The following is a 22,916-nucleotide window of genomic DNA, read 5'->3' as shown; positions in this document are numbered from 1 at the left end:
ACTACCCAATTTCGAAATTGCACCTTGTGCATTCTACTTTTACAATTTTCAAGAGCCCCCCCCCCCCCCCCACCCCCACAGTTTGGGAACCACCGTCCTAAATAACTCCCTAGTCCTTGCTGATGACAAGCATACCCATAACATGATGCAGCCACCACCATGCTTGAAAATATGAAGAGTGGTACTCAGTGATGCGTTGTATTCAGGACAAAAATATATATTTTCTTTGCCACATGTTTGCAGTATTACTTAAATGTAGTGCCTTATTACAAACAGAATGCATGTTTTGGACTATTTTTATTCTGTACAGGCTTCATTCTTTTCACTTTGTCATTTAGGTTAGTATTGTGGAATAACTACAATGTTGTTGATCCATCCTCAGTTCTCCTATCACAGCCATTAAACTCTGTAACCGTTTTTAAAATCACCATTGGCCTCATGGTGAAATCCCTGAGCGGATTCCTTACTCTCCGGCAACAGAGTATTGATACATCATCCAAAGTGTAATTGATAACTTCACCATGCTCAAAGGGACATTAAGTGTCCATCTACCAATAGGTCAAATCAAAGAGGCATTGGAAAACCTCCCTGGTCTTTGTGGTTGAATCTGTGCGGGGTATAGAGATGAGGTTGTCATTCAAACATCATGTTAACCACTATTATTGCCCACAGAATGAGTCCTTGCAATTTATTTAGGCTTGCCATAATAAAGAGGTTGAATACTTATTGACTTAAGATATTTCAGCTTTTAATTGTAAATTAATCTCTATTTTATCAATTTTACATTCAGGCTGCAACAACAAAATGTGGAAAAGGTCAAGGGGTGTGAATCATTTTTGAAGGATCGATTCCACGAGCCGACAAGGTAAAAATCTATCGTTCTGCCCCTGAGCAAGGCAGTTAATTAACCCCCAACAACAACTGCTCCCCGGGCGCCGATGACATGGGAGGTCGATTAAGGCAGCCCCGCGCACCTCTCTGATTCAGAGGGGTTGGGTTAAATGCGGAAGAGACATTTCAGTTGAATGCATTCAGTTGTACAACTGACTAGGTATCCCACTTCCCTTTCACTCAAATAAAAAAATATATATGTTGTATGGATGTTGAGAATTTTTGCAAATAATCCCTGTCTGCCTATCCTTTCCCTCCTCAAATAAGTCCTTGAAACTGTTGAAACATGAGCAACATACTGCTAAAATAAAGCAAAGCAACATTGGCTTGCTTGTCCTGTTTGCCTTGTGAGTCCTGACATCATCTACCCAGCCACAGAATAAGGAACAGCAACACAGATCACTGAGAGATGTTAGATCAAGGAGCCGGGTTTTTCCCTAACATGTGACATTGTGAAACTGTGGGTTGAAGAGGATGTGGGGTGGTATAAATGGAAGATTTACTAGCATGATCTACCACGACAGGCTCTCAAAACATGCCATATTCACAGTAAGGATTAGCTGCTGCACTCAGTGCTGACTCCACTCACCAGCCGCCACAGCTGACCACATGACGAAGAACATCCCCACTGCGATCCTCTTGAGGGAGGAGGGCAGCAGACCTCTCCGTTTGAGGATGGGGTCCACCACTTTGTCCTTAAGGGGGATCAGCATGAGAATAAGCACTGCGTCGAACATTGTCAGCCAGGCGGCAGGGAAGCGGAACGTGATCTGTCAGGAATACAGAAGAAGTCAAACATGAGAAAAACTATTTACAAGAAGAACAAAAGGCATGGAAAACAATACAGAGAATGTCAGTGCACTCCAGTCCAGTTCCTCAGGGGTGAGGGAGTGATGTGCTGATGGCCTTGCCAGTGCCACCGTGTTGGCGCCCTCAGCTGGACAGAACTAAAACTGAACCAAAACTCAAGTTAAAAAGTGATATTAAAAACAGAAATGAAAGTATAATTTACATTTCACAAAATCTATTGCACACAAACTGTATCTGGTAAGATGAAGCCTTCCATCTAAAGAACAATTAATCATGGATTAGAATAATTCAGAATTTCTCAAAGTTATGTGGGTAACATGTTGTCCCATCAGCAAGTGTGTTAGCAGCAGGTCTCCCGAGTGGCGCAGTGGTCTAAGGCACTGCATCGCAGTGCTAGGTGTGCCACTAGAGATCCTGGTTCGTATCAATTGGCCCAGCGTCGTCCAGGGTAGGGGAGGGAATGGCCGGCAGGGATGTAGCTCAGTTGGTAGAGCATGGCATTTGCAACGCCAGGGTTGTGGGTTCGATTCCCACGGGGGGCCAGTATAAAAAAAAGAATGTATGCATTCACTAACTGTAAGTCGCTCTGGATAAGAGCGTCTGCTAAATGACTAAAATGTAAATGTAAATGTTAGGGTGGAATGATAGACTGTTGCAGTAGCAATTAGCATTAGCAAAAGACCAAAGATGGAGAGCACATTATTATTATAGGCCAAGAAGTCTATTGGCAGAATACTCTTTGAAATTATACATACGAATATATTGGATAACAAATTAACCAAGATGGAAATGTTTTATTCGAAACGTAGCATACAATTCAACAGTAATTTCTACTGGAATGAGAGAAAATGCTACAGCAAACTGCAAGGCGTAGTCCTTATTTATTTTGCAATTCAAATGTTAAGTGCCTCCTGAACTCCCAAAACATCTCTAGTTTTAAACATCTGATGGTCCTGTTAATTCTCTGATTTAATTTACATTTCTTAGACTAACCGCTGGTAATTTATACATTGTGCCTTTGAGGTTTGAGAGTGTGTGCCCCCCCTCCCTATCGTTCCTCATTATCATATCCAAAACATGAAAGTGTGCTAAGTATTTGCACCTGGGTGAGTCTAGTTTGATTGGCAGAGGTGACCCAGTAGTCACGACTCGGGAGCTACCAGAGGGAGCACAATAACATTGGTAAGTGTTAATTAAGCAGACAAACAGCCCATACAGGGGAATGGCTCTTTATCCTGCAGCTACTCTTCCCTTGGACTGAGTATGCAGACAAGTGACCCTAAAAACACAGGTGGTCTAACTTTGGAGAGTGTTGGTTTTTACTGAAGTCTCTGCACTTTGGAAGATTAGGATGAATTATTACTCTTCTGGGCTTTTCTGCCCTTTACCTTACAATGTGAAATTGTCAAGAAAGTAATTGAACCAGAGAGAATACATGTGACTGCCTCTCTACTGTACCCATTTGGCCTTGCCTGAACACTTACACATTAAAACTAACTGGGAGGGGAAAATACTATAAAACTACATTATTTATTTATTATTCTGGCCAGTAATATAAAATCTTTCATTCCTTTTTGATGTCTTTACTGCTTGCCTTTGCTTTGCCAAGCTTACCTTGGCTACCTGCTCTCAGCTATCATCATTAGAGTAGGATTTCCTGGAAAAATATACAGTTGAAGTCGGAAGTTTACATACACCTTAGCCAAATACATTTAAACTCAGTTTTTCACAATTCCTGACATTTAATCCTAGTAAAGAATCCCTGTCTTAGGTCAGTTATGATCACCACTTTATTTTAAGAATGTGAAATGTCAGAAAAATAGAGAGAATGATTTATTTCAGCTTTTATTTCTTTCATCACATTCCCAGTGGGTCAGAACTTTACATACACTCAATTAGTATTTGGTAGCATTTCCTTTAAATTGTTTAATTTGGGTCAAACGTTTCAGGTAGCCTTCCACAAGCATCCCACAATAAATTGGGTGAATTTTTGGCCCATTCCTCCTGACAGAGCTGGTGTAACTGAGTCAGGTTTGTAGGCCTCCTTGCTCGCACACGCTTTTTCAGTTTTTCCCACAACATTTCTATAGGATTGAGGTCAGGGCTTTGTGATGGCCACTCCAATACCTTGACTTTGTTGTCCTTAAGCCATTTTGCCACAACTTTGGAAGTATGCTTGGGGTCATTGTCCCCTTGGAAGACCCATTTGCGACCAAGCTTTAACTTCCTGACTGATGTCTTGAGATGTTGCTTCAATATATCCACATCATTTTCCTTCCTCATGATGCCATCTATTTTGTGAAGTGCACCAGTCCCTCCTGCAGCAAAGCACCCCCACAGCATGATGCTGCCACCCCCGTGCTTCACGGTTGGGATGGTGTTCTTTGGCTTGCAAGCGACCCCCTTTTTCCTCCAAACATAACGATGGTCATTATGGCCAAACAGTTCTATTTTTGTTTCATCAGACCAGAGGACATTTCTCCAAAAAGTATGATCTTTGTCCCCATGTGCAGTTGCAAACCGTAGTCTGGCTTTTTTATGGCGGTTTTGGAGCAGTGGCTTCTTCCTTGCTGAGCGGCCTTTCAGGTTATGTCGACGTAGGACTTGTTTTACTGTGGATATAGATACTTTTGTACCTCCAGCATCTTCACAAGGTCCTTTGCTGTTGTTCTGGGATTGATTTGCACTTTTCTCACCAAAGTCCGTTCATCTCTAGGAGACAGAACACGTCTACTTCCTGAGCGGTATGACGGCTGCGTGGTCCCATGGTGTTTATACTTGCGTACTATTGTTTGTACAGATGTACGTGGTACCCTCAGGCGTTTGGAAATTGCTCCCCAGGATGAACCAGACTTGTGGAGGTCTACAATTGCTTTTGAGGTCTTGGCTGATTTCTTTTGATTTTCCCATGATGTCAAGCAAAGAGGCACTGAGTTTGAAGGTAGGCCTTGAAATACATCCACAGGTACACCTCCAATTGACTCAAATGATGTCAATTAGCCTATCAGAAGCTTCTAAACCCATGACATCATTTTCTGGAATTTTCCAAGCTGTTTAAAGGCACAGTCAACTTAGTGTATGTAAACTTCTGACCCACTCAATTGAGTGAATTATAAGTGAAATAATCTGTCTGTAAACAATTGTTGGAAAAATTACTTGTGTCATGCACAAAGTAGATGTCCTAACCGACTTGCCAAAACTATAGTTTGTTAACAAGAAATTTGTGGAGTGGTTGAAAAACAAGTTTTAATGGACTCCAACCTAAGTGTATGTAAACTTCCGACTTCAACTGTATTCTCTGTAAGTTACAGCTCAAATGTGTCGTCAGAAATAAAGGCGCACAACATAACTGAAGTAAAGATATCTAATCTCACTTCCATTTTCTATTTGATGACTGCTTAGAGTATGGTAAAGGCACTTCCTTTTTTTGGAAACAGAAATATTACATGCTGAGAATGAAAATAAGCAATAACATTTCCAGTTTAAATGATACTTCAGAATGTAAAGACCTTTTCATAGAATCACTTTCTGAGAAATGGCCATTTCACCCGAAAGCTGTTTTAACAGGTAGTATTGAAATACAAATGAAAAACAGAATAAGTGGCATGTTTTTGCTATTTTAGATCTTTAAAAAGGGGCAATCTGCAGTTGCTACATACAGTACCAATCAAAAGTTTGGACACACATACTCATTCCAGGGTTTTTCTTTATTTTTACTATTTTCTACATTGTAGAATAATAGTGAAGACATCAAAACTATGAAATAACACATATGGAATCATGTAGTAACCAAAGAAATGTGCAGCGACACACCATCCCATCTGGTTTGGGCTTAGTGGGACTATCATTTGTTTTTCAACAGGACAATGACCCAACACACCTCCAGGCTGTGTAAGGGCTATTTTACCAAGAAGGAGAGTGATGGAGTGCTGCATCAGATGACCTGGCCTCCACAATCCCCCGACCTCAACCCAATTGAGATGGTTTGGGATGAGTCGGACAGCAGAGTGAAGGAAAAGCAGCCAACAAGTGCTCAGCATATGTGGGAACTCCTTCAAGACTGTTGGAAAAGCATTCCAGGTGAAGCTGGTTGAGAGAATGCCAAGAGTGTACAAAGCAAAGGGTGGCTATTTGAATAATCTCTAATATAAAATATATTTTGATTTGTTTAACACTTTTTTGGTTACTACATGATTCCATATGTGTTATTTCATAGTTTTGATGACTTCACTATTATTCTACAATGTAGAAAATAGTAAAAATAAAGAAAAACCCTTGAATGAGTAGGTGTGTCCAAACTTTTGACTGGTAGTGTAAATTTTTCGACATAGAAATTAATAATATGTATCCATTGATTCTTGAAGAATATAACTTATAAATGCCTCATAAGCTTAGTTCAACAGTCGTACCCTATCAGAACACAAAATATACGATTATTTTACTCCAATGTTTTTAAACAAAGTAAAAGTAAACAAACACTATTGCCTCAAAACATGGTTAAAACTATAATGTTGATATCATGTATGGTCACTCCTTGCATCCATAGCTATGTCTATGAATTTGAGAGTGGTTACATTTCTCATGCCCCATCCCTCGACTTTTTACTGAAACAGTGGCAGGGAGCTGCTTTGTTATTATTTCAACTACGGATTTCCCCCTTTAAGATGGTGGATGTTTTACCACCCTAGAATGTGTGGTTAAAGAGAAAGTGTTTCAGTTCACATTTTACTCTACACACTTCCCTTATCACCCTATGCATGTGTATGTTCAAATGCCTGTCAGATTTTGAATCTAAAAGTAGCAACAAACCCAAACAGGTGCTAGTCTCTTACCTATTTGTAGTCAAAGTATGTGATGTGGACTAACTAAACACTTCACATAGGCTACTCCCTGGGAGATACTGGGGCACACACTACAACAGAGGATATTTAGCCTAGTCTAGTCAGAGGCATCATCCAGGAAAAAAATGTCTGATCGAAGCACAAGAGACAATGAAAAACCAGGTTGTTTATCTGTGATTAGGGAGAGGGTCAAACTTTAGATTTAATCCTCTGGGCTTTAGCAACCTTGACTGCTTCCAGCTGTTGTCTCTGATGCTTTTTCTACAGGGAAACTAATCCTTCCCATTCTAAAAATCAGGTTAGACAGAGACAGCCAACTGGACCTGTGGGGCTGTCTGCCAACAAACAAAACGTGATATTTAACCTTCAAGTTCGAGTAATGCCCAAAATGTGACAGACTATGCTTTCTAGCATTTGTTCAGAGCAACAGTGACTACCCACTGGGCAAAAACTGGTTGAATCAATGTTGTTTCCACGTAATTTCAACAAAACAATTCAATGTGATGGCGTTGAATCAACGTGGAAAAATGATTGGATTTGCAAAAAGTCTTAAACGGAAAGGAATTCAGTCTTTTTTTCACCAAACCTTTAACCTAGATCCAACAACATGGTGAATGTTTTTGCTGATTTCTCATTGAATTCACGTTAGTTGACAATTCAATCAAATGTAAATCAAAACTAGACATTGAAATCACATCTCTGCCTAGTGGGTATAATCATAGCACACATGCCAGCACTTAGACAGATACAACACTGCCATCCAAATCAGCTGGGGTTCAATTTGAGTTTACCTGGAGGGTGCCGTCACTGCTGTTGGTGCCTGTGCTGGTGTCAGGAATCCTTAGATGTAGGCTCTGGAGGAAATACGTTGTCTGCATCTACAGCACAGTGAAAATAAAATTCATATTTCTTAAGTGATGCTATTTTGCCTGCAAAAACACTGAACAAACCTACTGTGCTTGATCCTGATGTTAATTAATGTTGCTTAGATCTATGAAAACGAAAGCCTTTTTGTTACCATAAGGAGGATAGGTAAATAAATATCTCTCACCTGAAAGTATACAGTCCAGTATGGGATAAGAGCAAAGAACACTGGGAGAACTTTAAGCATTGCTTTCACCTCCTCCACTTTCTCCTCAGGGAATCTCCCTCCATACGTCACCTTGGCACTGTCCAGCATGGTCGGTTTAGCCCTTAACGAGAGAAGAAATACAACAACACATTTTAACAACTTTAAAGACATACAAAGCTGCTACTGTATGTTTTGATAGGGGCCGTACAATTTAGTAAATATCCCATAAACATAAACTCAGCTACTATTCAAATAAATTCTGGAGTTAAGAGACTTAATTAGGAGTTTTTTGTGAATGTCTCTCCTTTAAAATAACAACACTTCTAGTGAAAAAGGGCAGAAACGTTACACTAAAGCCTATAATCCCCATCTCTGGATAAAAAGCCTTAATAAGAAATTCTTGAAAGGATGCAGGATTGACCAACTAAATACATTAAATGTCAAGTTTTTGGACTGATTATGCTACTTAGGTTCAAAGTCAAGCAACAGAACATTGAAATAACTTTCCTCCACAACGAATGATGATGAATGCCAGGAAGGACCAAAAAAAACATATACAGTACAGGCTGGGGATCAAAGAAAGGTTTAACATAAAGGGCTACCAACAACACATAGTGGCGCTATCTACCTAATTTCTACCAGCATGTTAAAATGTGCAACCAGAGGAAAAAAAAAACTCTAGACCACCTTTACTCCACACACAGAGACGCATACAAAGCTCTCCCTCGCCCTCCATTTGGCAAATCTGACCATAACTCTATCCTCCTGATTCCTGCTTATAAGCAAAAACTAAAGCAGGAAGCACCAGTGACTCGGTTAATAAAAAAGTGGTCAGATGACGCAGATGCTAAGCTACAGGACTGTTTTGCTAGCACAGACTGGAATATGTTCCGGGATTCTTCAGATAGCATTGACGAGTACGCCACATCAGTCACTGGCTTCATCAATAAGTGCATCGATGACGTCGTCCCCACAGTGACTGTACATACATACACCAACCAGAAGCCATGGATTACAGGCAACATCCGCAATGAGCTAAAGGCTAGAGCTGCCGCTTTCAAGGAGCGGGACTCCAACCCAGACGCTTATAAGAAATCCCGCTATGCCCTCCGACGAACCATCAAACAGGCAAAGAGTCAATACAGGACTAAGATTGAATCGTACTACACCGGCTCTGATGCTCGTCGGATGTGGCAGGGCTTGAAAACTATTACAGACTACAAAGGGAAGCACAGCCACGAGCTGCCCAGTGACACAAGCCTACCAGACGAGCTAAATCACTTATATGCTCGCTTCGAGGCAAGCAACACTGAAGCATGCATGAGAGCACCAGCTGTTCCGGATGACTATGTGATCACGCTCTCCGTAGCCGATGTGAGTAAGACTTTTAAGCAGGTCAACATTGACAAGGCCGCAGGGCCAGACGGATTACCAGGACGTGTACTCTGAGCATGTGCTGACCAACTGGCAAGTGTCTTCACTGACATTTTCAACATGTCCCTGACTAAGTCTGTAATACCAACATGTTTCAAGCAGACCACCATAGTCCCTGTGCCCAAGGACACTAAGATAACCTGCCTAAATGACTACCGACCCGTAGCACTCACGTCTGTAGCCATGAAGTGTTTTGAAAGGCTGGTCATGGCTCACATCAACACCATTATCCCAGAAACCCTAGACCCACTCCAATTTGCATACCGCCCCAACAGATCCACAGATGATGCAATCTCTATTGCACTTCACACTGCCCTTTCCCACCTGGACAAGAGGAACACCTACGTGAGAATGCTATTCATTGACTACAGCTCACCGTTCAACACCATAGTGCCCTCAAAGCTCATCACTAAGCTAAGGATCCTGGGACTAAACACCTCCCTCTGCAACTGGATCATGGACTTCCTGACGGGCCGCCCCCAGGTGGTAAGGGTAGGTAACAACACATCTGCCACGCTGATCCTCAACACGGGGGCCCCTCAGGGGTGCGTGCTCAGTCCCCTCCTGTACTCCCTGTTCACCCATGACTGCATGGCCAGGCATGACTCCAACACCATCATTAAGTTTGCCGACGACACAACAGTGGTAGGCCTGATCACCGACAACGATGAGACAGCCTATAGGGAGGTGGACAGAGACCTGGCCGTGTGGTGCCAGGATAACAACCTCTCCCTCAACGTGATCAAGACAAAGGAGATGATTGTGGACTACAGGAAAAAAAAAAGAGGACTGAGCACGCCCCCATTCTCATCGACGGGGCTGTAGTGGAACAGGTTGAGAGCTTGAAGTTCCTTGGTGTCCACATCACATACGAACTATCATGGTCCAAACACACCAAGACAGTCGTGAAGAGGGCACGAGAACGCCTACTCCCCCTCAGGAGACTGAAAACATTTGGCATGGGTCCTCAGATCCTCAAAAGGTTCTACAGCTGCACCATCGAGAGCATCCTGACTGGTTGCATCACCGCCTGGTATGGCAACTGCTCGGCCTCCGACTGCAAGGCACTTCAGAGGGTAGTGCGTACGGCCCAGTACATCACTGGGGCCAAGCTTCCTGCCATCCAGGACCTCTATAGCAGGTGGTGTCAGAGAAAGGCCCTCATAATTGTCCAGCCACCCTAGTCATAGACTGTTCTCTCTGCAACCGCACGGCAAGCGGTACCGGAGCGCCAAGTCTAAGTCCAAAAGGCTTCTCAACAGCTTCTACCCCCAAGCCATAAGACTCCTGAAAAGCTAATCATGGCTACCCTGACTATTTGCACTGCCCCCCCCACCCCCAACCCGGTTGTTTTGCTTAACACTTTCTTTCTTTTTTTTTTTTACTTTGCATTGTTGGTTAAGGGCTTGTAAGCAAGCTTCTTAGTCATTTTACATATAGGTGGCGCTGGGAATCGAACCCACAATCCTGGCATTGCAAGCGCCATGCTCTACCAACTGAGCTATACAGGACCACATAGCTTTCTTTTTTAAAATCCTAAAGTAGATTTGAAGATGTTTGCTATAAAGTTAAGAGTATTGGGTGTCCATCGAGATCAGAGAGAGCCCAGCCTCATTCACAACCTTGATCAAGCCCACATCCATCTACTGATAGTACTACTAAGTAACAGCAACACAATGGTGATCTGGCTGGCCCCTCTTACCGTAGCAGGTTGGGCTCTTTGGGCTGTGCGGTGCAGCAGGCATAACCCAGGATCTTGAACATATCAGTGAAGGCACTACCGTCAGCAGGCTTGTTGATGAAGACTGTACGCCCCAGCAGGAACACCAGAAAGGAGACACCCAGGCACACAGCTGGGATGATGTACCCCAACTGGAAGTTGATGTTCTGCTGGATGTAAGCCACGCCACCTAGGGACAAGATGGCCCCCAGGTTGATGCACCAGTAGAACCAGTTGAAGAACCTGCGAGTGGCCTCTGGGCCGCGATCTTTTACCTGTGAAGCAAAAAGGCTTGTTATGGCAACCAATTTCATCATCATTCAACCTCTGTACTCCATCAGCATCCTTTAGAAAAAAAACTGAATTGCAGTATTATATCAAACTCAAGACATAGGCGAGACCTAACATGGGCATGTATGGCCATCTAAAATACACAGTAGGCCTAATCATAGGAAATATGTTATTGTAAATCCCATCATTCAATGGCAGCAAATGATTGTATAACTACCACGTGATGCATCCTACACTGCTAATATCTTCCTTCTATTCCGTGCTTCAAAAAAGGGGAAGTAACCTTGTGAAAAGCAATACGACTGTCCACTAACTCATGAATAGGCTAATCTAATAATGTTTTGAAGGTGAACAACTAATTTTACTGAGTGGCATGGACCATTTTACCCCAATATTACTTTTTGTATCCCACATGAAACATTTACCAATCAAAATGAAAAAAAGGTGTCCCTAAACCAATCATCCACTAAAAATGTAGCAAGAAAAAACAATTGAAAATCATATGACGATGGAATTGAAATATGTGCTAATCAAAGTCACCACCTCTTTGATAACTATTTTGGCCAGTGTGGTTTAGCTAGATTTGAATAACAATGTAACCTTTCAGAGATTTCCCACTGCAATGGGCTTTCCTCTTTCATGAAGGGTCTTATAGGTAGGCCTAATCCTTAATTTCGATGAGAAAAAGAATGAGACAGATGTGAGTTTCACTTCCTATGTTGATGTACAATTACTCATCTAGCATTCTTCTCAGCCTTAGATGACTGGTGTGTTGACCTGATTGATGGCATTAACCAAATGTAAACCTCATGATGCAAATGACAAATTGCGACAACCAGCAGGGGTCTTGCAGATTGAGTTATCATGGTAAACCAAGAGAGATGACAGGCATACTACATCAAAATGTTGCCTATTCTACAATTACCATTTCAGTCCATATACAAGGCTGACCAAAGTAAGATCATGTTTAGAACCTTTCAGGCTTTATAAATTAGGCTATGTTAGATTGGATAGCATAATAAATTGAGCATTCATTAAGTTTTCATAAGAGATCTTAGAGGGATTGCTTTGTTTACTCATAAGATATACTGTACCTGGTCTGCCCCAAATGGAGTGATGTTGGATTTCACTGTTCCCACACCAAGGGCAATTAGAACAAGGCCAGTGTAGATCACTGGCCCACAGTAAGGTGCCCGTGTGGGGCAGGTCACATTGCTTGGAAGGGTACTGTTTATGCTCAAACACTCAGCAGGTTGCACTGGAAATGCCATTTCATCACCACACAGGGTATTCCTGGAGTCTGTACTTGCGATAAATGGGAAAAACAGTATGCCAAGGAAGTACAGGATCAAACTGCCAGCAATGGTCCAGAACTTTCCCAGATATGCATCAGCCAGCCAGCCACCAAATGGTGAGATCAGGTATGTAACCCCCATGAACATCAGTGGTGCCTGGCTGGCCTGAGTTCCCTCCCAATAAAATGGGCTACTGTTGAGGAAAAGGACCAGGTTGGAAGTGATGCCATAGAATGCCACTCGTTCCAATGATTCTGCCAGCAGAATAGTTGCACATGCCAGTCTTCTACCCTGGAACACTGACACAGGTCTGTTTACAGTCACAGAGCTGCTGTCCAAAAGAGGGGTGCTCTCACTGGCATCCCTGCTGGCCATCTTTAGCTGACTTGTTGACTTGAAATGTTTACTGGAAAAACGTCAAACCTAAACAAAATGACCACGAGATGATTAAAATACAATGATACGTAGTGTTATGACAATAGTTGCAATAGTTAAGATGTTGGAGAGATTACAACAGGGTGGTCCAGTTCAGCTTGAGAGATACTTGTTTTTAAAAATAGCTAACTAAGGTATGGAATATTAGCTAGCTTACAAAGTTTGGTGCGGTTCATGACATCAGCATGCTAGCTTTAGCACGATGATGATTCGCATCATAACATTGAGAAGTAGTATACAGTACCTTTAATGAATGACACGTTCCAACGTCTGCCATTTAGCTCCTATCTTAACAGTTTATTTGCTCGACCTGCCACAAAATCAATGTGTTCAGAAAAGCGAATAGCTAGCTAGCTACTCGGGTAACTGTACTGAAACTGACAATCACACTGCCTGTCACAGCACTAGCGCGTGACTGTAAACTCCTTCAGCAGTCTAAATTGTGCTTTTTTCCGCATACCATAAACAGATGGAACGACTTCGCATACAACTACTGACAGTTTGAGCGACTGAGGCAGTCAATCCCTACAGTTTACAAATCTGTGATTTGTGCATTTGCTGTGCTGTTTAGATGCACATAGTTGAGTTATGTTAATTCTACCCACTGTCGTATTTTAGCCCAGATCCATTGGCCAGAATGGTACATGCTTATAATCTATTGGTCGAAAAGGAAGCCATTCAACACAATTTCTTCAACGCTTCCTGCAGGACTTGCAGTTCCTCTTTCTCTTGAGTGTCATGAATGAAGATCAGAGTACTCCAAATTGAATAAAACGAATTAAAAATATAGCCATATAAATTCATATATAGCTACATTGTTTTTTTTACATGGTAGCTAGGTTGTACAAGGGGTATAGGCTTTTTCTGAGGCTTTTTCTGGAGGGGGCCAGAGAGAGGTTCCTCGTTTCCAGGGGAACATTATGAAAGACGGACTGTCATTTGTAAACAACAGTCCCACGTGTGCCAACGTTGACGTAGCTCATGGGTGTCAGCAGGATGAACTATAAACAGCATGTAATTCAGGCAGCTCTACACTAATTGAACATTCTTTTTATATCTAACCTCTATTCAAATTGTAAATGTAGAGACAGCCCTATGTATAACTATGAAATTGCTTTTCCTTGCATGCCTCAGTCCAAAAACGGGAAACTGCACCACAGCCGAGAGAATAAGGTAACGTTAGATAGCTAGCTTTTGGGTTGTCTTGAAAACAAGGAAGTAACGTACTAGCTAGCTAGCTCACTGTCAGGAAAATGTGGGAACTAAATGATTGGAAACCGGAACTCAATTGACTTAGCATACAAGAAGGAATCATAGCTTGTTGGATCTGCAATACATGCTTAATAATGGCCAATGATTCCCATTCAATGTTCAGTGCCAGAGCCACATATTTATCTAACTGCACGGCTCTGGTCAGTACCCACCTCGCCTGTCATTGGCTGTCAAATCTATTGGCTAATATCAGCTGGATCAGCGCTCCCATCGGGGAATCAGTCGTGATCAATCAAAAACATGAACGCCTAGAGACGGATCGGATGTTAACATGAGGAGGAAGAGGGGGGTTCGTTTACGGAGAAATGTCAGTGCCGAACTGCCGATGAAGCGAACATAACATAATAAATGAATTAAAGTATTTCGTTAATAGGAGATTGGAGTTGGAGTAAAATGGCGGAAGTGGATGCTGAGTTCGAATCAAGCAGCGCGTCGAGCAAAGTTGGTGAAGATGAATGTCCTGAATGGACTACCATAGTGTCGAAAACTGGATCAAAAAGGAAATTGTCTAAAATAGGAGTGGAGGATACGTCTATGAATGATAATGATTCACTTCTTGTTGGGATGCGTTTGTTAAGTAAGGATGCATATGTGGGAAACCCGTTTGAGTTGAAAAAAATGGTGAAGTATGCGCTGGGAAAAGTGGAGTCTGTCAGAGTTACCAGTAGTGTTCTTATTTTGATTCATTGTATTTCTGAAGAACAGAGGAAGATTGCAGTGGGCCTCAAAAGAATCCGGACAACAGAAGTTTTGTGCTTTGAACTTTAGAGTAGAGCACTCGTCAAAGGAGTCATCTCAAGGGTGACAATGGATTTTCAGGTTGAATTCCTGAAGAGAATTCCTGGTGTGGTTGGTGCCCGGCGTCTGACCTGGGTGAATGGAGAAAAAGAAGAAAGCCTCTGTCGGTCCTGTTGTTTTTTGATAAAGAGCATCTACCTACACATGTGAAGCTTGGTTATGTAAGATACGCCGTAAGAGCTTTCGTTCCCAAACCACTGCAGTGTAATAACTCTATAGGTTTTGGCCATGTTTCAAGTGTGTGCAGACGGATGGAGTATACTGAAAAACGTTGTGTAGAAGGACGACGGTGTTGCAATTGTGGTGGGGATCATGATCCCGAGTTCCTGGGGTGAAAGAGTTTGAGGTGGCAAAAGTTAGAGCGACCATTCGAATCTCCCATGCGGAGGCGATTAAAATAATTGAGAAAACAAGTAATCCTAGGTAGTGGATGCACCACAGCCTGTTGTAAATGTTTGCTGTCAGTCAAAAGACACCCTGTGTGTTAAAAAAGTAGATTTTTGTGGTGTTCATTGCCACAGTTATAAACTGTATGGCTCAAGTCTCAAAGAAGACTAAGAAACTGCACATTATTGTGGCTGCGGCAGAAAAGTTTTAAGGACTTTTACATCTGAAGACTTGCAAGGGGTATTGGTGCCGGAAGATGGCCCACACTCCCAGGCTCCACTTGAGCCTGTGTAGGGATCAGATCTGTTTATTTTTTAACAGTAAATTTATTTTATTTATTTTATTTTTGGTAGTTTGTAAAATTTTCGGGGGGGAATCCTGTTTCCATCCCGCACAGTAGGTGGCGGGATGCACATTAAATGGTGCAATTGCCAATATACCATAGAATAAGAATATGTGCTCCTATCTAGCTAGCTATCCATTAAACCTACACATCGAGATATAGCTATAGTGCTAGCTAACTGTAAGCTACAATCTTTTCATTTCAGGGCACACATTGTATCAGCGGGTCACACCTGTGAGCTTCGAGATGCTGCGGGTTTCAAGTCATCGGTAGAGGTGGCCAGATTGATAGAACAGAAGCCACCCTTCGAGGGTGCTATTGCCATTCACCTGTTCAAAGGAGGCAGGCTCCTTCTAGGTGAAGTTACAGTACCTTCAGAAAGTATTCATACCTGTTGACTTATTCCACATTTTGTTGTGTTACAGCCTGAATTCAAAATTGATTAAATATATTTTTTACACACAATACCCCATAATAACAAAGTGACAACATGTGTTTTAAAATGTTATTGAAAATGAAATACAGAACCGCATTTACATCAGTATTCACACCCCTTTGCTATGACACTTCAAATTGAGCTCAGGTGCATCCAATTTCCTTTGATCATCCTTGAGACGTTGCTACAATTTGATTGGAGTCCACCTGTGACCAATTCAATTGTTTGGACATGATTAAGAAAGAAACACACCTGTCTATATAAGGTCTGACAGTTGACAGTGCCTGTCAGAGCCGAAACTGTATCAAACAATATCGCTGAACTGTCTGTAGATCATCGAGATAGAATTGTGATGAAGCATATATCTGGGGAAGGGTATAAAACTATTTCTAGTGTTGAAAGTTTCCAAGAGCATAGTGGTCTCCATCATTGGGAAATGGAAAAAATATGGAACTACACAGACTCTGCCAAGAAGGACCTTGGTCAGGGAACCCAATGACCACTCTTACAGAACTACAGAGTTCCTTGGATGAGATGAGAGAACCTGCCAGAAGGACAACAGTCTCTACAGCACTTCACCAATCTGGAGTTTATGGGAGAGTGGCCAGACGGAAGCCATTTCTGAGAAAAAGGCACATGACAGCACACCTGGAGTTTGCAAAAAGGCATGTGAAAGACTCAGAGTATAAGGCAAAATATTCAGTGGTCTGGCGAGACATAAATTGAACTCTTTGGCCTGAATGCAAAGCACTATGTCTGGAGAACCAGGCACAGCTCATCACCTGTCTAACACCATCCCTACCGTGAAGCATGGTGGTGGCAGCATCATGCTATGGGGATGCTTTTCAGCAGCAGGGTCTGGGAGACTGGTTAGGGTAGAAGGAACAATGAATGGAGCCAAATACAGGCCAGTCCTTGATGAGAACCTGCTTCAGAGTGTTAATGACCTTAGACTGGGGTGAACATTTATGTTCCAACAGTACAATGACCCCAAGCATACAGCCAAGGCAACGCTGAAATGGCTTCAGAACAAGAATATGAAAGTCCTTGAGTGGCCAAGCCAAAGCCCAGACTTAAATCCCATTGAAAATATGTGGAAAGACTTGAAGATCACTGTTCACCGCCGCTCCCCATCTAACTTAACAGAGCTTGAGAAAATCTGCAAGGAAGAATGGGAGAAAATCCCCAAATCCAGATGTGCAAAGCTGATACAGACATACCCAAGATGACTCAAAGCTGTAATCGCCGCCAAAGGTGCTTCTACAAAGTATTGACTCAGGGGTTTGAATACTTATGTAAATTAGATATTTATGCAAAAATGTCAACTGCAAAAAAATCACTTTGGTATGATGGGGTATTTGTGTGTGTGTGGATGGGTGAGGAAATGTGTTTGAATTTCGGCTGTAACAACAAAATGTGGAATAAGTCTGGTGTGAATACTTTCTGAAGGCACTGTGTTTGCCTCATCACCTTTTCTTATTCCCTTATTGATTCACCCTTTCATTGAGGTGAATTGTACTGATAATGTCATTCATAGTAGCTAAACTAGCTAATAATATAAGGATAAAGGTTCCAACTCCTTCAAATGTATCAACATCCTTAAAATAACCCCCCTTTTCTACTCTTTATACCAGATACCCAAGTGCCCTTTGGAGTAGTCTTCGGTGGAACAGACATTAATGAAGATGTGAAAGTTGAGCAGAAGCGTGCAGTTATGGAGCAGGTGTTGCTGAAAGCCAGGTGAAGTCAAGCCTCTCAGACTCTAGATTTGGAAACCATTAATGTCCAGTTGAACCACAGAGCATGCATACAGAATGCATGCTAACCATTTTCAACTACTGTACTCTGGACAGTTCCCTTGCTTTTATGCAATTTTAAATAAGCCTACCCCTGAACACATGACCAAAAAGCACATGCAGTTGATCGGAAAAAGATAACACCGATAAACTTGCTATTGAATGAATACGTTATAATTTACAGTATCACATTTTAAGACCACACACACACAACACTTGTGTAATTGCTGCCTTGACTGCACTGTTTCTGTATATAGTGGATAGTCCACCATAGGGGTTTCGCTGAAGTACAGCGTGAATGTGTGTGAAAATAAAGACAGGATTACTATGAGCTACCACTAGGAGACCTTCTAGGGTCTGTATTACTGGCATGAAACAGTGAGGTTGAACTGTCTTACCAGTGAAGCTAACCCCAGCTGGGCTGGTTGTGTGTTCTGTCTTCCCGAGATCCCGCCCTGCCCCTAATGCTGCTGGCTAGTGGTGCATTGGCTCATCAATATCTGAGCCTAGGCTATACGTCTTATTTCACAGAGAACTTTGTGTCTTTATTTTCAAGGGTGTTGTTTGATTTTACAGACCGTAAAACACCCATCTAGTGTGAGTCTAAAGGGATAATTGCCTCTGGGGAGCACTGGTGTAAGCTGGGTCCCATGATTTCAAACGTCTCAGTCATGGCACCTCCTGCTGTTACCGCCTCTCCTCACAAACCTTGATCATGAAATTCAGTCACCCATAGCTAGGCCTGTTGGCCCAATTCACAATCCTTACGAAATATAGCACACTACTGTCTTTTGTTCAACATTCCCTTTGTATTCTTAGTAGAGCCCGACCGATATATCGTTTCACCGATATTATCAGCCGGCATTGGCCTTTTATCGTTATCGGCGATAATTCTATTCCACCAATAACCGATATACAATAAATAGGGTGAAAAAAGGGAATCTCATGCTTATCTGAACACTTGCGGCCATTCTTATATTGGACAATTGCTCCTTTTAAAGGCAATTTGAGAAGTCTGTGTGGTAAATGTCACTTTTTCATTTTCCTGCTGTAAAACAGTATATCGACAGATATACCGGTATCAGTTAGGTTTGTCTCCCCAAAAATCTGAATTGGTATCAGACCCCCCAAAAAACATATAAATTCACGCACAAATCCTTCCTCAAACCAGCAGCAGCAACTTCTCCACCCTCACCTACTCATCCTCAGTTAGGAGGTTTTTGTGGAGTTGCTGTCATTGCCTTTGATTTCTGCTCTGATATTTTCTCAACTGTTATTGTTTGGAAAGGTGTGACATAGATGCCAACCCGGAAAGACAATTTTATTATCATACTGTCCATGACCATTAACTAAAGTTGGCGGCAGGTAGCTTAGTGGTTAAGAGCGTTGTGCCAGTAACTGAAAGGTCGCTGGTTCTAATCCCCGAGCCGACTAGGTGAAAAATCTGTCTGTGCCCTTGAGCCAGGCACTTAACCCTAATTGCTCCTGTAAGTCGCTCTGGATAAGAGCGTCTGCTAAATGACTAAAATGTAAATGTAAAGTAATGGGTTTTCTTTTTCTTATTTTTTACAGATTTGCTGTTGCATTTACTGACAAACTGAAGGCAGAGGCTGAAGTATTTCTGGTAGCTATGATTCATTCATCAGTTTTAACTACTACTTGTAGTACAGTGCTCACATATGATCATTTTAAACCAAGCAAGTACACTTACTGTAAAGTGGGGGTTCAAAGCTGGCTCATTCAAGTACATGGCCAGGTGTGTTTTAAGTCTACCATAGTGTTTAATTACAGTATGTCTCTCAGTTATACAGGAGCTGGTTCATTGAAATGTTAATTTAAATCTGTATTGAGAACATGGCAGTCGTAATGGAGATTTCTGCTAATATTGTGCAAAATGATGTGTGTGATATGTGTAATGATAGCCAAAACATGGCAGTCTAAAGGGGCAAGCCATCTCAGAGGTCATTGTGGAAGCGAGTTAAATATTTTTCACTTCCATTTTACAGCACATCAAAAGACAGCAGGAACCTGACAGCCACAATAAATAAAACAGAATGGTTTTACTAACCAAAACACAATATCCTGCCCTGTCCCATAATAATGTGGCAATAAAACAATATTACCATGTTTTATTTCCAGATTAAGGTGAATGGCACGCTTTATCACTGTCATCTAGCAGTGACAGCATGCAATCAGGGCAGGCGCAGGGAGTTTGTGCCATGCTTTTTATTGAAACACACATGAGGGATAGATCTAGCCTGTGTGATAACATCCAGTCAATTACCTTTCCATCAACTGTGAATTATTGGCATGGGCTCACCCCTTTCACTTGGTGATGACTGTTTATGCTTATTTTGCGGTGGTGATGCACAGTGCCTTCAGAAAGTCTTCACACCCCTTGACTTTTTCCACATTTTGTGTTACAGCCTGAATTGAAAATGTTATTAAATTGAGATTGTGTCACTGGCCTACATACAATACCCCATAATGTCAGTGGAATTATGTTTTTAGACATTTTTACTAATTAATTAAAAATGAAAAGCTCCAATGTCTTGAGTCAATAAGTATTCAACCCCTTTGTTATGGCAAGCCTAAAGTTCTGGAGTAAAAATGTGCTTAACAAGTCACATAGTAAATTGCATGGACTCACTATGTACAATAATAGTGTTTAACATGATTTTCGAATGACTACCTCATCTCTGTACCCCACACATACAATTATCTCAAAGGTCCCTCAGTCAAGCAGTGAATTTCAACCACAAAGGCCAGGGAGGTTTTCCAATGCCTCGCAAAGAAGGGCAACTGTTGGTAGATGGGTAAAAATAAAAAAAGCAGACATTGAATATCACTTTGAGCATGGTGAAGTTATTAATTACACTTTGGATAGTGTATCAATACACCCAGTCACTACAAAGATAAAGGTGTCCATCCTAACTCAGTTGCCGGAGAGGAAGGAAACCGCTCAGGGATTTCACCATGAGGCCAATGGTGACTTTAAAACAGTTACAGTTAAAAAAACTGAGGATCAACAACATTGTAGTTACTCCGCAATACTAACCTAATTGACAGAGTGAAAAGAAGGAAGTCTGTACAGAATCAAAATATTCCAAAACATGCATCCTGTTTGCAATAAAGCACTAAAGTAAAACTGCAAAAAATGTGCCAAATAAATGAACTTTATGTTCTGAATACAAAGCGTTATGTTTGGGGCAAATCCAACACAACAAACACATCACTGCGTACCACTCTTCATATTTTCAAGCATGGTGGTGGCTGCATCATGTTATGGGTATGTGTGTCATCGGCAAGGACTCAGGAGTCTTTAATAAACATAATAGAGCTAAGCACAGGCTAAATCCTAGAGGAAAACCTGGTCTGTTTTACAACAGACACTGGGAGACAAATTCACCTTTCAGCAGGACAATAACCTAAAACACAAGGACAAATATACACTGGAGTTGCTTACCAAGATGACATTCATTGAATGTTCCTGAGTGGCCTAGTTACAGTTTTGACTTGAATCAGTTTAAATCTATGGCAAGACTTAAATGGCTGTCTAGCAATGATCAACAACCAACATGACAGAGCTTGAAGAATTTTAAAAAGAATAATGTGCAAATATATTGTATTTCATTCTGAATACATTTGCTGTCATTTCTAAAAACATGTTTTCACTTTTCACCATTTTGAATTCAGGCTGTAACACAACAACATTTGGAATATGAATACTTTTTGAAGGCACTGTATACAAATATGCCAAGGTTAAATTAGATTACCAAGAAAGATAATTTCCACAGCAAATCTATCTCAAAGTGATTTTTAACTTAGGAAATCTGTTCCCAAGTATTCCCACGCATAGAGAGGCATATGTGATCGTATCCCAATGTCATCAAGGTTTGAAATTATTCTGTTTTTGTCAAATACTGTATCTGTTTGTGATTATTGCGGTCAATTTGCAGTGTACAAATTATTTATAACTGCTGTATGTTCCGGCCCCCCGACCATCCCCTTTTCCCTGAGGTCGGGGGGCCGGAACATACAGCAGTTATAAATAATTTGTACACTGCAAATTGAACGCAAAAAAAGAAAAGAAAACCGTACACATATTATTGCTAACAGTTATCTGTGGGAGAAAAAATATTCTGTTATGAAACTGCTTGTCACCATACTTGTTAGTGCTACTTAATGGGGTATGTCTTACTTTGCAAATAATTTATTATGTTTAAATTGCTGCATTCAACTTTCAGTATTTTTTCCAATATCATATTCTCTGTTTTCATTCTACCAGCTGTCCCAAAGCAGCAAAATCTACGTCCAGCCGCAAGGTAAGCTCTGCAGGATGAAATATTCACTGCCCATAGCTGTGCTTCCCTGTGTGTCTGTGGCAGTATTTGCTGTTGCATTAAGCAGCTTTGGCAGTTCTCCCACCATAACATGCTGCAGTAGAGTATTTTGAGTCGCTCTTGCCATTGGCTATCTGTCACACCACATGGGTCAGCCCAAAGCAGCACAGAGAGGTGTACTGTAGGTCTCCAAGCCGTAAGTCTGCTGAGCCAATAGTGCCCCGGACCAGCACAAACAAAACATGATGCATGCACCCACCTGTGAAAGATGTAACGTGTCAGCAGTTAGCAATCCCAGATGTGTTATCTTACCTCATGTCACACAGTAGTGGTCAATCGTCATCACCCAATGTGGAGTATGTGTGATAAGTTGCACGGAGATGCAGAGCACATTAGCGTGTTCATATGGAGGAGGCTGACCTAATGATAGATATGAACCTTTGAGAAAGTCAGGGACTTCAGTAAATGATAATTAATCCTATGACCCCGAAGTTACCGCCCACAGATGACATACTATATGTCCGTATTACGGGCAGTGCAGTCAAAAAATAGATTTTTCAGTGTTTTATATTTCTACACTGAGGTTGGAATAATATTGTGAAAATGATTATAATGCACTTTTAGTATCTGAGCTGTTTAAAAAGACTGTCTGAGATTTCATCTTGTTTGGCTGGGTGTGGTTTTTGGACTGCCTGGTGACATGTAACAAAGTGAGTTTGCCCTCCTCTCTGCCAATAACTGATAGTTTTAAG

The 22,916-nt window shown here is 41.6% G+C and overlaps 2 protein-coding genes across 3 annotated transcripts in view; one reads left to right on the top strand and one right to left on the bottom strand.

Annotated features, from left to right (window-relative positions):
• Positions 1-13,236, bottom strand: part of slc15a4 (solute carrier family 15 member 4) — a 38,869-nt gene extending 25,633 nt beyond the window's left edge. The window contains exons 1-6 of the mRNA XM_041862388.1: positions 13,034-13,236; positions 12,154-12,777; positions 10,751-11,043; positions 7,594-7,735; positions 7,334-7,420; positions 1,481-1,661 (exon numbers count right to left, since the gene is read on the bottom strand). Of these exons, the coding sequence (XP_041718322.1) occupies positions 1,481-1,661; positions 7,334-7,420; positions 7,594-7,735; positions 10,751-11,043; positions 12,154-12,729 (1,279 nt within the window). The 5' untranslated portion in view covers positions 12,730-12,777; positions 13,034-13,236. The remainder of the gene's footprint in view (positions 1-1,480; positions 1,662-7,333; positions 7,421-7,593; positions 7,736-10,750; positions 11,044-12,153; positions 12,778-13,033) is intronic.
• Positions 13,237-13,749: 513 nt separating this feature from the next.
• The window catches only part of glt1d1 (glycosyltransferase 1 domain containing 1), a 32,472-nt gene continuing 23,305 nt past the window's right edge, over positions 13,750-22,916 (top strand). For both annotated transcript variants that reach the window (XM_041863613.2, XM_041863612.1), the window contains exons 1-5: positions 13,750-13,962; positions 15,795-15,946; positions 17,660-17,765; positions 19,394-19,445; positions 22,110-22,146. In XM_041863613.2, the coding sequence (XP_041719547.1) occupies positions 13,895-13,962; positions 15,795-15,946; positions 17,660-17,765; positions 19,394-19,445; positions 22,110-22,146 (415 nt within the window). In that variant the 5' untranslated portion in view covers positions 13,750-13,894. The remainder of the gene's footprint in view (positions 13,963-15,794; positions 15,947-17,659; positions 17,766-19,393; positions 19,446-22,109; positions 22,147-22,916) is intronic.

The sequence above is a fragment of the Coregonus clupeaformis genome, chromosome 18, assembly GCF_020615455.1.
Source record: "Coregonus clupeaformis isolate EN_2021a chromosome 18, ASM2061545v1, whole genome shotgun sequence".
Taxonomy (NCBI): Eukaryota; Metazoa; Chordata; class Actinopteri; order Salmoniformes; family Salmonidae; genus Coregonus; species Coregonus clupeaformis.
The sequence above is the reverse complement of the archived record's forward strand: the minus strand, read 5'-3'. Positions and strand labels throughout refer to the sequence as shown.